The sequence below is a fragment of the Protopterus annectens genome, chromosome 11.part0 (assembly GCF_019279795.1).
Source record: "Protopterus annectens isolate FY-2018-M chromosome 11.part0, PAN1.0, whole genome shotgun sequence".
NCBI lineage: Eukaryota > Metazoa > Chordata > Ceratodontiformes > Protopteridae > Protopterus > Protopterus annectens.
In genome coordinates, this window is record NC_056745.1 from 855,437,161 (window position 1) to 855,454,031 (window position 16,871).

General features: G+C 39.9%; 1 protein-coding gene across 1 annotated transcript in view; it reads left to right on the forward strand.

The window, feature by feature from the left end:
• Window positions 1-13,946, forward strand: part of LOC122815618 (cerebral dopamine neurotrophic factor-like) — a 134,722-nt gene extending 120,776 nt beyond the window's left edge. The window contains exon 4 of the mRNA XM_044088273.1: window positions 13,663-13,946. Within this exon, the coding sequence (XP_043944208.1) occupies window positions 13,663-13,847 (185 nt within the window). The 3' untranslated portion in view covers window positions 13,848-13,946. The remainder of the gene's footprint in view (window positions 1-13,662) is intronic.
• The last annotated feature ends 2,925 nt before the right edge of the window (window positions 13,947-16,871 follow it).

Sequence of the window (16,871 nt, forward strand, 5' to 3'; positions counted from 1 at the left end):
AAATTTTGAACCTCATATGTTTGACAACATATGAGCGAAACTTGAAACATCGACTGTATAATAAAAAAGTAAAAAAAAAGCCCCCCTGCACCCCACACCCCCCTACTTAAATATACCAACTCCAAGACCGCACTTCATTGCAGAAAAGGGAAATTTTCCCATTCTGCGTGTACAGAGCCGTTGCCTTTCACCTTTGAACTTTTCAAAGTTCGACCATATGGTGTCCGACCATATGACATTCGAACTTTAAAACATTCGGCAATTTAATAGGGACCCTCCAATAACTGTTTGCTAAACTGGTACAGATAACAATGCTGATAAATGTACAATGTAGATTCTAATAGGTAGGCAAGGGGCAATATTTAAGATAGTTTTTAGATTGCCTGTGTAGCTTAAAGAGTGCATGCTTGAGTTCTTCTTTTATGTGAGTAATCATTTGGTTTCTTGAGTTGTGTAATATGTTTATACAGATACCTGCTGAAGGAAGCATTATGTTTTATTACATATTGGATTATGGATGAATATATGTGTGTGTGTGTGTGTATATATATATATATATATATATATATATATATATATATATATATATATATATATATATACATGAAATTATAGCTTGCTACAGATCCCCACCATGCCCCAAGATTCTCACTACACCTTTCTAAACATACTGGAAAATATTAAGATACAACCAAACACCCTAATACTGGGTGATTTCAACTACCTTGCCATTAACTGGGAAAACTACTCGTGTACCAACACCTTTGCCCAACGGTTCTTGGAATTCATAAATTCCAACGCCCTGGATCAACTAATCCATAGTCCCACTAGGGGCTCCAATATCCTAGACCTGGTAATTACCAACACGGGCAGTCGATGCTCCACACCTATGGTCTCTCCCTCGTTGGTCAGGTCAGACCATAAGCTAATCACCCTTAACATCCACATCCTACCCCCACTCCCCAGTAAGGAAACCTCCATAAAAAACTACTCCAAAGCCAACTTCATGCTACTCAAGTCAGAAGTGACAAACTTCATGACACCCATGCAGATGGGAACTGAAAGTTCGACTGCTGAGTCCTACACTAAGGCACTGTACGAGCACATCCACTCATGCATGAATCGTGCAATCCCAAATAGAACCAAGATGCTCTCCTCCAAAAAAGGAAGCCAATCTGGTGGTCCACTGCCATAAACAAACTTTACAACAAAAGGAAGAAGCTGTTGCAGGAAAAAAGGAAAATCCCGCAATGCAAAAAGTTCCCTTACCAGCCTCAGTAGGAAGCTGAGATCCCTCGTAAAATACTCCAAAGCTAGTTACGAAAATAAAATTGCCAAAGATTCCAAAGGCAACCACAAGGCATTCTATAGCTGTCAAGAATCTAAATGGCAATGCTCAGATCTGCTCTGAGCTACAACAGAATGGCATCAAATATACTGATCTCAAGGATATTGCCAATATCCTGGCAGATCGATTCAGTGCCAACTTCACCCCCTCACCCCCTAAACGGCCCATCTCAATACCGGAAGATTGCCAAATTCCGGTAATAACGGCCACACAGGTAAAAAACGCACTTTCCAAAGCTAAGAATACAGCATCCGTGGGACCAGATGACATCCCCAGGCTGTATACTACATAAACTACAAAATGAACTGGCACCTCACCTAAGTGTCATGTTTAATCATACCCTCACCTCAGGCTTCATGCCCACTGGGTGGCGCACAGTTACAGTTATCCCACTCCACAAGGGGGGATCCACCTTGGATCCCGGGAACTACCGCCCCATCAGTCTGACGAGCCTGCTCTGCAAGGCCATGGAACGTATTATCATGGAACTTATAAACAAAGATATTGGCAACCTTCAAACACTGCACCCCACCCAGTTTGGGTTTGTGAAGGGCTGATCTTGTCTCCTGAACCTGATTGACTTCTTCGAATCAGTCTCCAGAGCCGTGGATGAGGGTAAGGCAGTCCACACAGCCTATCTGGACCTCACCAAGGTCTTTGACACCATCTCCTACTCTGGAATCATAGATAAACTTATTAAGCTGGGCATTATTCCCTATGACACTCGATGGGTTGCCAACTGGCTTACTGACAGAACCCACACTGTAAAAGTAGCTGACTCCAAATTCAGCTCCATACAAGTGACAAGTGGAGTACCTCAGGGTTCAGTCCTGGGACCGCTCTTGTTTGGCATCTACTTCTCTGAAGTACAGGCCAACACTAAGGGACTCTGGCTAACAAAGTTCGCAGATGACTGCAAACTGGGAGTCATTATTGAATCCACAAATGATGTGGATACTCTACAAAAGGGCCTTACAGAAACAGATGCTTGGTGCCAGAGCCATGGGCTCAAGCTCAATGCCAAGAAATGTATAGCTATCCCCTTTGGGAAAAAACATGTACCTGTGAATTACCACATAGGTGGCAGTACACTTAACACCGAAAGTGTGATAAGAGACTTAGGGACACAGGTGGACAGTGGTCTCACCTTCAATAACCACATCACCACAACAGTCAGGAAATCCTTCTATGTAGCACACCTCATCACTAAGGGCTTTTCATCCAGAAAAAAGGAGGTCATTGTCCCACTGTACTCGTCCCTCATTAGACCCATTATAGATTACAATGCCCCATTTGGTATGTACCTCTCAAGACATCTGCAACAACTGGAAAGGCCGCAGAAATACCTCACTACAAAAATCACAGGCCTAAAGCAGATGCCCTATGCTGACCACCTTAAAAAACTCCAGCTATACTCTGTCGCATATCATCTACTCAGAGGTGATCTCTGCTTAACATACAAGGCCATGTCAAACCCAGAGCTGTTGGACATGCTACACTTAAAGAAATCCCCAATCCCTCAGAGCCAAACGCTCCGGGGATCTAATCCTTGTCATCATAATAAACAAAACATGCTGAAGGGATAGGTTACTGACTCAGAGACTCCCCAGACTCTGGAATAGACTGCCCATACATGTGAAGCAGAGCGCCTCCTTGGCCCTCTTCAAAAGGAACCTTGACGATTGGATGGGAGAAAGGAAATTCACCCCAGGGATCATGTCAATTGCCCTGCTAGACAGGGGTCGAGGGAAGTAAATAGTGTGGGAAGAAATAGCCAAGGACTTGCTATACCTAGGCTTCTATAGGCCCTAGGGTCTATAGCCAAGTACCAACCTATGAACCTATATATATAGATATATATATATATATATATATATAGAGAGAGAGAGAGAGTGTGGGGGAGAAAACAAATTATCTGGATCTTGGGGATATACCTTTAACAATTAGTTGGGCTACACAGAAGGATTTCCAAGTGACAGTTGCTACATGGCGGTCAAAAGAGTGTTTATTGTTTGTGAATGTGCCTAGATCTTATATGAGAGTGTCAGCTTTTTGGGGATTATTATCCTTGTGATAGGTGCATATATGTCCTTGCTTCCCAAAAAGTACAATACTGCATTTTTTGTTGTTGCATTTATGTTGAGTCCATGGTCCTAACACTAGAAATTAGTGTTTTAAGTGACCTTTTCAAACAAATCCAGATACCTTAGATGTCAGCTTGGATATCAGCAGACTATATTAGAGGAATGAACTTGCAATATAACTCTGTGGGGCACCACTGGTGACTACCCTTTTAGAGGAAAGTGTGCTACTAACAGTGACTATATGAATTCTCTGAACCAGTTAGCTACCCAGTGGCTTATGTAAGGGTTAATATTTAAGTGGGTGAGATTATCAATCATAAAAGTATGTCAAATAGTCCTGAAGGCCTTTGTCAGCTAAATGTATGTAGTGTGTACTGTTTGTCCATTACCCAGTGCATTGGTTACCTTCTGAAAGAAGTCTACCAGATTTAGTAGACAAGGGCTAGCTTTCACAAAGCCAAATTTGTTGGGGCCAAGGGAGTGTAGGCTGCCTAGCTTTATATTCATAATTTCCTTGCCTTGATATGCTCCATTATTTTGCAAACAATGCTGATAAGACCAGTTATAGTTTTTAGGTTCATTGGAAGGGGTATATTTTTGGAGGGGTAAAACTTTGACAATTCTCTAAGTTTCAGGCATGTACCTACTGTTGGGCCTAATAAAAGGAAGGAATCACTAAGACAAAGTTTGGAACTTACTAGAAGACAGCCTGGTAAGTTTTCTTGAACCACAGAGCTAGTGTTTTTGGTTTTGGTTTTGGAGAAGGCAGTTAGGACCTTTTTAGATCTAATATCTGGGGGAGGAGGGGCAGTGAGACAAGGTGGGGGAGAATTATGGGGGAGAGTGGGGTAAAGTTTGAAATAAATGTATTAGGGAGCATGTTGGTGATATCCTAATAGTTGGAATAGGTACCACCAAGATTGGGTCTGTGTGTTGGGTGTACTTCTGAGATTCCTAACATAGCTAACATGTGTTATGGCTGTCTTTGGAAGAGATGGTGATGCTTTTTCTCAAAACTGGCTTTACAAGTTTTCATCTTATGCCAGAGTTATTTACAGATTGACTTGAACTCATTTGAGTTTATTCCTCAGTGAATTAAGTTTTTTTTTTCCTTTTATTGTAAAGCTGGATTTTACTAATGTTTCACCACAGCGATTTGTTGTTAAATTTACCGTCATGCTTGTTCCAGACTCGGATATTTATTTTATTTTATTATTTATTTATTTTATTTTTTTTGTTGACTACTCTACTGCTATACATGTCCTTTTTTTCAGTAGAGTAGAGGAAAAGGACCCACAATTAACAGAAGTATAAAGTTTACAATTATATACAAGAAATATTATTATATATAAAACAAAACAAACAAACATCTAAATATACAAGCTGTTAGTCTGGTAAACATTTGTTGAGATGGCCAGATGACATATAGGCTTCAAAGCAAGAATTAAGGCAGGTATAGAAGGTGGTAGAATAGATGGATGCTTTTGTTATTGGACCCCTGAGGTTAAGGGAGGCTTTGAACTTCTTTGGTTGTCTGAGCATGCTAGGTGGTTTATCTTGGAGTAATCCCCGAATATGGTGATATTAGTTGCAGTCTTATGTAAGACTTTTAGGGAGGAAGTAATGGTGTGGTGGTCAGATTTGATTATAGAAAGGAAGACTTTTGATGAGAAGCCGGCTGATGCTGGGTTAGTGAGAACCAGGTCAAGGAGATTGGCTGTCATAACAGGATAAGGTACGAGCTGCTTGAGGGAGTTAGGTTTAATAAAGTTAAGGAGCCATTTTGTATATTTGCTACTTGTAGTATATGTTCATCTGTTTATAGTAGTGTAATTGAAATCAATAGTTATGGATTCTGGTTTAGAAAAAAATGTGGTGATTGGACTGGTCTATTTATACTCAGTGTCCAGGAGTTTAAGGGTTATTATCTTGCTGGATATGTCACAAGGTTATGGGGTTGCAAACAAATAGGGATGCATGTCCTATAAATGTGCCCCCCCCTCCTCACTGTGGTGGAGAGGTGTTAAACCCAGGCATAACAGGAATGTTATCACTATATCAGAAACAAGCTTCATCAACAATGCATTAAATAAGCCGGAGAGGCAAGAATTCCTCAAGGTTACACAGTTTCTTGTTTAGAATTTTATTATTGAGCAGTGCCAAATTTATGCAGACCTTATTAGGATTTGTTAGGTTTCAAGGTGTAGAAGGCTGACTCTGCTTAAAAAGAGGCACTATGTGCATAGAAAGTGTCTTTACTGATATGTGGAAGCCTTAAGGCATGAGATGCAGGCCATCCCTGGCAAAACAGGACGTACCATCAGCCATATCATCCCAAGCTTATGCATATTGGATCCCCACTGAATTACATAGCTTAGTCAGCCAACTGTTAAAGTGAGTAACTTTCTGTTTCTATTTTAGAATCGTTCATGGTGATGGCTAAATGCTGCTCAAGAGTAGCTACTTCTCAGCCTTAGTAATGTGCAAAGAAAGAACATCCATTTATCATCTCTTCCAGGGTGAAGCATCTGAGATCACTGATTCCCATACAGGCAATGACTAGCTCATATATGTACTTCAGATGAAGGAATCCAAGAGCTCTAGTGGCATCACTAATTTTCACACCTGTAAAACAGCTAGCTGTCACTTTATTTCTGCTCTGACTGGCAAGTGGGACATTTGTGTGCCTCACTATAGAATAGAACATGGTCATATGTGGTAGCATGCTCGGATAGCCATAAGTGCTTAGCACGCAGATCTGGTGACAATTGTTAGGGGAGGAAACAGAAGATGTTGATATGTGTGCAGTAGACAGAGTGCAAGCATGACCCTGAGGTCTAGTTTTACTACCTAAGAGGCTTAGGAATGGGTTTTTCAGTGCCTCTTCATATAATAGCTTATTATTTGCTTAATTGTTGTGGTGTTGTAGTATGCTGTTTGACAGTCCCAATAGGTGTCTGTAGTTGAATAGTTACTTAAAAATGGATTGTGTATCTGGTAACAGTAAGGGGGTGTCAGTGAGCACTAGGCTGTTGCCACACTAATTCAAGGTGCCTAATGCAAACAGACTGTCAAGAACTGACATGAGAACAAACTCTGGTTCTACTGTGGCAAAGAACTGCTGAGCTGACAACACAGTTATCATAGTAGTGTGTGTTTCAACAAGGTGATAAAAGCTGGACAGGGGACAATTTATAGTATATATTACATAAGTGCAGTGCAGTACATCAAAAAATGGTGTGGAGCATAAAAAATGGCTGAGCATTGCAGGCATTGGTGCTACAATTTGCTGTAAGACAATGAACAGTATCTGAAAATGCAATGTCAGAAAAGTGTAGTATAATGAACAGAAATTAATAAATAGAACTTGACAATGCAAATGTAATACAGGGACAATGTAATATATTTAAATACAGTTAAACACTGTAGGCACAAGTGGCACAAATGCTGGAACAATGCACTCTGCTATAGGTATAACACTATGATGAAGGCATGGGTGCCACAAATAACGGAACCGTGAAATTTTCTAAAGACATAGATGGCAAATAAGCAAAACAGTAGAGTAGCTACAGATGCAATAATTCAAAGAGGAAATGGTGCAGCTAGCTTGGAGGAATAGAAAGGAGTGGTACTCCTTGAAATGAAGATAAAAGAATTGTAGGTCTCTTGAAACACACCTCCAGGCTAGTTACTCAGCATAATGCATCCGAGATTATCCAAGTGCAACTAACTCTGGGCAAGACCGCAATCCAAATTGTAACTTGCTACAGATCCCTCACCATGCCCCAGGATTCCCGCTCCTCATTTCTTGATACACTGGAAAATATTAGGGTACAACCCAACACCCTAATAATGGGCGATTTCAACTACCCCACCATTAACTGGGAAAACTACTCATGTACCAACTCTTTTGCTCAACATTTTCTGGAATTCATAAATTCCAACAGCTTGGATCAGCTTATCCTCACCCCCACCAGGGGCAGCAATATCCTAGATCTGGTCATTACCAGCATGGGCGACCGGTGTTCCACACCAGAGGTCAATTCCTCGTTGGTCAGATCCGACCACAAGCTAATCACCCTAGACATCCACATCCCACCCTCACCCCCCATTAGGGAAACCACTGTAAAAGATTTCTCCAAAGCCAACTTCACGCTTCTTAAGACAGAAGTGGCAAACTTCACGACACCCATGCAGACAGACAGTAGAGTTATGACTGCTGAATCCTACACAAATGCACTTTATAAGCACTTACACGAATGCATGGATCGTGCTATCCCTAACAGAACCAAGATGCTATCCTCCAAAAAAAGGAAGCCAATCTGGTGGTCCCCTGCCATAAACAAACTCTACAACAGAAGAAAGAAACTGTTGCAAAAAAAGAGTAAAATCCCATGATTGCAGGAACTCCCTGGTCAGCCTCAGTAAGAAGCTGAGATCCCTCATAAAATCCTCCAAAGCTAGTTCCGAAAACAAAATTGCCCCTGATTCTAAAGACAACCACAAAGCATTCTATAGCTATGTCAAGAATCTCAATGGCAACACTCAGATCTGCTCTGAGTTACAGCACAATGGCACTAAATATACAGAACCAACTGATATTGCCAACATCCTGGCAGATAGGTTCAGTGCTAACTTTACCCCCCTCTCACCCCCTAAAGGGCCCATCTCTATACTGGAAGAATGCAAAGTTCCTGTAATCATAGCTGCACAGGTAAAAACCACACTCTCCAAAGCCAAGAACACAGCATCCATGGGACCTGGCAACATCCTAGGCTGCATTCTACATGAACTACAGAATGAACTGGCACCCCACCTAAGCACCATGCTCAAGCACCATGTTCAATCATAGCCTTACCTCAGGCTTTGTGCCCACTGAATGGCACACAGTGATGGTTATCCCACTCCACAAAGGGGGAGCCACCACGGACCCTGGGAACTACTGCCCCATTAGCTTAACGAGCCTGGTCTGCAAGGCCATGGAACGTATAATCATGGAACTTATAAACAAAGACATTGGTAATCTCCAAACTCTGGACCCCACCCAGTTCGGGTTTGTAAAAGGGAGATCATGTCTCCTAAACTTGATAGACTTCTTTGAAGCAGTCACCAAAGCTGTAGACGAGGTTAAGGTGGTTCACACAGCCTATCTAGAACTCACCAAGGCTTTTGACACCATCCCCCACTCTGGAATTATAGATAAACTAACTAAACTAGGTATAAATCCCAATGTCACAAGATGGGTTGCCAACTGGCTCACTGATAGAACCCACACTCTGGAAGTAGCAGACTCCAAATCCGACTTCAGATCAGTGAAAGTGGAGTACCACAGGGTTCAGTCCTGGGTCCTCTCCTGTTTGGTATCTACTTTTCTGAAGTACAGGCTAACACAGAAGGTCTTTGGCTAACAAAGTTCGCAGATGACTGCAAACTAGGAGCCATAATCGAAACTCCTACAAAAAGGCCTCACTGAGACAGATGCCTGGTGTCAAAGCCATGACCTCAAGCTCAATGCCAAAAAGTGCATTGTCATCCCCTTTGGTAAAAACTCTGTACGCATGAGCTACCACATAGGTGGTAGTCTCCTTAACACCAAAAGTATGATAAGAGACCTTGGGACACAGGTGGACAGTAGTCTCTCCTTTGATAATCACATCGGCACAGTAGTCAGGAAATCCTTCTACGTGGCACACCTCATCACAAAAGGTTTCTCATCCAGGAAAAAAGAGGTCATTGTTCCCCTCTACTCGTCACTCATTAGACCCATTATAGAATACAACACCCCTTTTGGTATGTACCTCAGAAGACATCTACAATAACTGGAAAGGCCGCAGAAGTACCTCACAAAGAGGATTACCTGCCTCAAACATTTGCCCTATGCAAACCGTCTCAAAAAAATCCAGCTTTACTCTGTCACATATCGCCTACTTAGAGGCAATCTCTGCCTAACATACAAAGCTATGTCAAACCCAGAGCTGTTGGACATGCTCCACTTAAAGAAATTGCAATCCCTCCGAGCTACACACTCGAGGGACCTAAACCTTGTCACCACAATAAACAGAACATGCTGGAGGGATAGATTCCTGTCCCAGAGACTCCCCATACTCTGGAACAAGCTACCTATCTATATCAAACAAAGCTCCTCATTAGCACTCTTCAAGAAACATCTTGATGATTGGATGGGAAATAGGAAAGTCACCCCGGGGATCACCTCTGTGGCTCAGATCGACAGGGGCACAGGAAAATAATTTTCTTGCGTGGTGAAAGCCAGGGTACCTTTTTGGCTAGGCTTATATAGGTCCTAAGACCAATAGCCTAGTATCTACCTATGAAACAGGGTGATGAGTAGGTATTTGATGAAAATGAGATAGCAGAATTGTAGGTCCTTTGAAATAGGCTGATAAGTAAAAGTGCTATTATATAAGGTAGATTAGCATGCCATCTATTACAAGATTGGTTCAAGAGTCTTCTTCAGCAAAATGATGTGTACTGGTGTGAACTATTTGACAGCTCAGCACAAATGACTGCAAGGTTGTGCAATACAGCTGAAATTAATGCAAAGAAAAATAGGCACACAGCCATTAGATACACACAGATCCAACCAGCAAATAAACACTCAGAAGCCTGCAGTTCCCACTCATCCTCTAGATAAAACAGCAATAAAAGTCACAATTGAGAAATTACCCCAAGATAGCAACAGCAGTCTAAATATTAGCTAGAAAAAGTCACTTCCTAGGTGTTAAGAGTTTGGACCAAGTGCCTTCTTTAATAAAATAAGATGCACTAATGTGCAACGTCAAGCATTTAAACAAAACAGCATTTTCAGGCATTTCCAGCTGGATATCATCTACTTCTCCAACCATGCCACAGTGGAGGTATTTAATCAGCAAAGCTGCCTTATCTATCAAAACACATATGGTTCTGCTGTATGTTTCTGACACTGCCTTTTCAGATACAGGCATGTCCTAACATTCTGGAGTTTCTTGTAATGCTTCTTCCATCTCTAAAAAGTGCCTCCAGTCAAGGCCAACATGTTTTCTACCCTTGCTGAGGACAGTCTGGCAATGTCTTGCATCCCCTTCTGAGTCAGTGGAAGGTTTGCCAGAATCAACAAGTTCTTTTTGCAAGTTATTCTCCATAGCCTTATCAAATTCCTTCCTTACCCAGGCCTCCACTTTGGTTACTGCTACTTCTGCTTCTTTACTGGCTTTCCTCTGCATATTAGTCAATTCCAGAGACCCCCCTCCAACTAGCATTGCATTGAAAGCCTCTGTTTTTATCTCCATCCCCGTGTATACTCATCAGCAGGTCCTAGGGTTAACACTATAATAAGCATCAGCTACATTTTGATGAATGCTTTTTGTCCAGTCTCAAGTTACTGATGTCTTGATCAGGATCCATTCAGTCTCCACATCCCAGAACTCCAGTGTATATGGGAGAAGGTCTTCTCAAAGTGTAGTTGAAATCATCAAGCCCAGAAGCATCAAATAGACATTCCCAGGATACAGTCCTTACATATTTGGGGTTTATAGATCTGTCCACCTGCTGTATCCAGCTGTTTATCCCAAATTGCTACCAAATGGTTATTATTTGACAGATCAGTACTTCTCCTGACCCAGTTATCTAAAATGTATGTCTTAATTTTGTTGATTATGACTGCTAAGTCAATTACTGATCTTTGGCCCAATGTGTTCTGGTACTGAGTAATCTGATAAGAATTCTTGTATTCAAACATGTTTATTATGGATAGTCTAGTCTAGCACAAAAGTCAAAAAATAATTCATCACTTAGGTTCAGATCAGACAAGCAATTCCTCACAATCATGTCACTTCAGGTATATCCATTTCCTACATCAACTACAAAATCCACAGGCGGAATCCAACTAAGCTGTAAACCCATGGTTCTAACAAACCTGCATATCTTTTTTTGAATTAAGTAATTTCGTTTAAGAGTTATGGAATGTAGAAGTGTTCTTCATGGAGATGAACAGAAGTCTAAACCTTGACAACCACAAACTCGGTAATATGTGGAACATGGGAGAATGGCTAAAGATGGAAACAAGGAAAGAGCAGTCGGCCAAATCAGGAGTGTAGATAAGTAACATGGTGATACTAAGTCAGGGTGGAAAGGGAAATCCCTGCTCACTCTGTCTTGATAAATGGGATCAAATATGTATGCAGACCTTGGCAAAATGGACAGTTGTAAATGTGGTTGTTGTTAATTTGCCTAAAGGTTACCCAGCAGTTCTCTGAACTTACTCATAATGGTACAACTTACTTTGACCCACTAGACATTGCTAAAATACTAGCAGACACATTCTGTACAAAGTAGATCACTTAATCCCTGAATCTCTCAGACCCCATCCACATAAACATTTAAAGAACATGTACCAAAGATGCTCTCTATGACCAAAAGTACTTTCTCCATGGAACCTGGGTCCATCACTGTTTATTAAATAGTGTTAAACAAACCCTAGTGAAGTCACTTCCTAAACTGTTTAATTTGAGTTTAGCTGCTGGCTATGTTCCAAAGGTTTAGCCCACAACAGTAGTAATGACACTCCGCAAGAGTAACCTTCTACTGACCCCAGGAATTATAGGGCCATCAAACTGATAAGTCTTGATTGCAAAGCCATGAGACATATTATAACTAACCTGAAAAAATGTTTTATCAGAAATCTCATCGGACTAGACCTGCAGCTGTTTGTTTCTGGCATCTGACACCACTCTCCATGATAGCATAGTTAGCAAACTTAATTCACTACAAATAGATCCCAGTGTGGTAAGATGGGTAGTAAATTGGACAAAATGCAGAACCCACATGGTGTAGGTGACAGTTGCTTCATAAAGAGTATGAAGGTAACCAGTGGTGTCCTGCAGAGATCATTGCTGGGACCTGTGCTGTTGAAGATTTACTTTTCTGACCTCTAGACTTTGAACCAAGACCTCTGACTAACCAAATTTGCGACAGTCATGAATTGGGATTTATTTTCAAGTCCCTTTCTGATGCCCATGCTCTTCAGCAAAAATATATACTCATAAATACTTGGTATAATGAAAATGGGACATATTATGTACTACAAATTGCAATATTGTCATATTTGGTAAACAATCCCTGCCGAGCATACAACATAGACAAAACCGCACTCCAAAACAAGATTGTTTTTACAGATCTTGGAACATGGGTTGATAATTCCCTCTCCTTTGATCATCATGTAATGATGGAAGTCAGAAAGTCCTTCTACTTAGCATGGCTAATTGTCAAAGGATTATCATCCAGATCTAAAGAGGTCATTGTCTGTTTACATTCAGCATTGATTAGGACAATTAGTGAAAAGAATGCCTCCTTTGGGAAGTATCTCATTTGAGATATCAGATAGCTGCAAAGGGCCCAGTGTTTCCTAACTGTGAAGATCAATGGCTTAAAAACCCTAAGCTATCAGAAAATACTGGAAGTACTATCCCTTTATTCAGTATCTTGTAGATTCCTGAGTGGAGATATATGCCTTGTCTTCAGGGACCCAGCCATCCTGGATCTCTTGTATCTTTATAAATTAATGAGTCTCACAAATACCAGGACCAGGGATCTAAATTTTCATTAGCAAATTAATAAATCACAGTGGTGAGATAGGTTCATTAGTCACCTCTTTCCCTACCTCTGGTATAGACTGCCCCTGTAAATTAAGTAGTGTGATAAATTGTCCTCCTTCAAACAAGAACTGGATAGTTGGATGGGTATTCACAAATTCACCCCAGGCTTGATGGGTCTAACCCCCCAGAAAAGAGGAGGTACAGCCTTAGGTTGGATACTGGCAATGTGCAAATTGTCTCAAGATTCAGTTGCCTTGAATTTTCAATGGTCCTATGAACCTGCCAGTCGTGAATGGCCTTTAGAAATTAATTACATGTATGTAAATTAGTTTGAAACAGACTGGTACTTTGTTCTACAAAAATGAGAAGAACCATTTTTGAAATGTAACTTATAAATTATGCAATGTTTTCAAAGGGCTTAAGAAAAAATGGAGTTTTATTATAGGCTAGGGAATGACAGACTGAAATTGTTGAGATACAGTCCTCAGTTGCATTGTGAATATATCTGTGTGTACATGTGCACGTACACACACACACACACACACACACACACACACACACACACACACACACTGTGTGACAACTATGCTGAAACAATGATTTTGGTTGTATAATAACCTTTCCTGTCTGACATTTTTAGAAAAGAACCTGGATTTAAACTCAGTGGACCTGTCTAAGCTAAGAGTTGCAGAACTGAAAAATATTTTGGATCGCTGGGGAGAAGTGTGCATAGCTTGCTTTGAGAAAACAGACTATGTGAACCTTATCAAAGAGCTAATGCCCAAATACACATCTGGCAATAAGGACTACAGATTTGATCTGTGAAATAATACCTGGACAAAGCCATGTGACTAAAATGAATCATTAAGCTGTGAAAGTGTTCTATATTTATTTCAATTATTTATTAAAGATATGTAAGAGTAAGACATATTGAGAAGCTATGCTTTTTTTCACGTTGATCATGACATTTTACTATACAGTCTTTTAGCTACTACTTTTGTTAATTTTTGTTTTCTTAGTGTCAGGTGAGAATTTAGTTGATTAGAGAAATGTTAAACCCACAAATTGTCATTTCCACGACATTATATATCTTTCTTTTAAGAACAAAGTTTGTGCAGTCTACATTTTCCTCACTGAGTTCTTAATTTTGCAGTATGAGTATGTATATCAGATCTAAGATAAATGTTGCAGGATACAAGCCTTTCACATGTGAGGAAGGGAGAAAGTCTTCAAAAAACAGAAATAATTCTTTCTTACTGTATGTGTACACTGATATTGAGATTTTTCCATGTGTTGCCTTATTTCTCCAACCTAAAACAATGAGTGAGAAGGTCACACAGAAAAAACAATAGGTAAAAACTAAATGAAAACTCCAGCCAAGCTAGAACTTCCAATGAGTGACCTCTCAAACCTCTTGAATCAGAGGCACATGGGATATATGCAAATGACCCTTATGAACACCAGGTGTTTCAGCTAATTGGCAATTCTGAATGCTCATGACTTGTTTCATCGTTTTAATGGACAATTTCAGGCCAATAAAGCCAAACCCCACTAGCTGTGGATATGCATATTTCGGCCTTGTTATGACCTCATCAGCACAGCACAAGCAGAGTGTTTGACTAAGCATAAGAAACACAGGGCTGTTATACCCAGCTAATGTCCATTATATATCATATATCCCATGTGCATCTGATTCAAGAGGTTTGAGAGGTTATTTCTCCAACCTGGTAGACAGATATAGAATCTCCAGGATATGGAAAAGTATTCCATGCAGGATTTTGCCATGAAGCTTACTTTACAAGCAGTTATATCTTGGCTGCCCTGTAATACCTTTGCAGGGCTACAAGTTCAGCATAGAACTGCATCTAGGAAAAAGTGGGTGATGATGTCTATTGGTCTTTGTACAGAACATATTAACCTGTTCTAGACTGTAACTCTCTTTTTAGCAGGATCACCATTAATATTACAGTGTTATGAACCCCATCTCCAGTGCTGAAACTTTTAGGGTACTGAAAGAGTTGTTATGATGCAGATTTGTGGCCAGAAAAAAATATTTTATTAACTTTGTAAGAGCACATCCATAGCAGAATTGCTTCTGAAACATTGCTGTTGGATTATCTACTTTAATAGGTTTTAACAGAGTCTTTGAAACATTGCATTTTTGCCAGAATAAAATTTGTATGGAAATGAGGGGATGCTACATGACACAACAAAGAGAAAGATTATTCAATCATAGGCTTTGTAATTGCATTTTTGTAATTATTGAAGCTTCATTCCCAAGAACTGCATGACATTATTAACAGGAGAGGTGAAAGTAGCCTTGCTGTGAATAGTGCCCTAATTATTTATATTATTTCTATTTCTGACTATCTGTAGAACTATGTAGTTATTTGTCACAATAGCCACGACTACGGCTTTCAGGGTTTCAGGAGGAACATAGTCCATTATTCAAATGTCTGTACATTTTATTTAATATCATCAGTGTTTCTTTGTAAAATTCTCACTGGTTAACTTGTGGAAGTTAACAGCAGCAGAAGATAAGAGCAGATGGGTTTGTGGAATTATTCTAGCCTTGACATATTGAATTTTTTAAAATGGACTTGTATCCTGTTCTGGATTTGTTCTCTGTTTTATGACAAAGGTTCACCAGATACACTGCCACTGTCCTATAGGCCTGAATACAATATTTTTTTGTATAGGATGAATGAATGAGATCTTAATTTTAAAAGCTGTCATGTTCTGTGGTTCCTTTTATTTTCTAGTTCACTCAGAATTTTTGATGGAATTGATTACAAAGCACACCCAACAAATGCATTTGTCTTCATCATAGAGGTGATATATTTCTTACAGTAACTCCTTTTTTAAAGTAATTTTGATTTAATGACATGAAAAAAATCTAAAAAAGCAGCACCTTTTGTCTAGAGCAGCTTTTGTCCATGTGTATGTCATTTAACGACTCACAAAGAAAATATATAACCAACCAATATCACTCTGTTCACAGGCAGAAATGATTGCTACATAGAAGCCATGTTAAAAAGTAGGTAGTGAAAACAGAAAAGCACATAAGTAAAATCCACACAGTATAAAATATAAAATGACTGAATGCAAACTAAAGTTATTTAAGAAAGTGGATACATTAGTGTAAGCTCATATCATTTCATTATCCTTCACATAATTTTGCCATGATAACAGTGATAATGAGTATGCATATGCTTATGCGCCTGATCTGTGTCCTGAACAGGTATGTTTCTTTCATCCTGAATTGTATAACTTGCATAACTATACTTCCATTCATTCATTTATTAATTTCCCCAAATATAGTTTTTCCCATTTGTTGGTGTATGGGGGAGATTATTTATTCCAACACTCAGTAAGCACAAAGTACACATACACACACACTCAGTCATATATATATATAATGGTTAAAATTATGAAAGATTTCGGTGATCATCAGTTCAATTATGACATATCTTTGCTGTATAGAAGAAACCTAGAACACTTAGTGAAAACCCACATGGATGCAGGGAGGACATACAGAGTCCACCTAAGAAGTACTGACACAGCAATGATGAAAATCCAGACTTAATGTGGAAAAAGTGCACAGTATTCAGTGACATGGTATGTAATGTGCAGGGCCAGCACACTGAAAACGTTTAGGAAAAGCTGGAACTTGATTCAGAAATGAGAGCACCAGTATGATACCCATTATACTTTGCTGTACATTAGGCCTGCTTGTTTTTATAGAATATAGGCTTGCAAGAAGGCCAACCTGACTGACACAATCCCCACAGGGCTATTATGTGTACTATGGCGGCCACTGACATGAACTGCAAGTCAGTGGAACAAGTC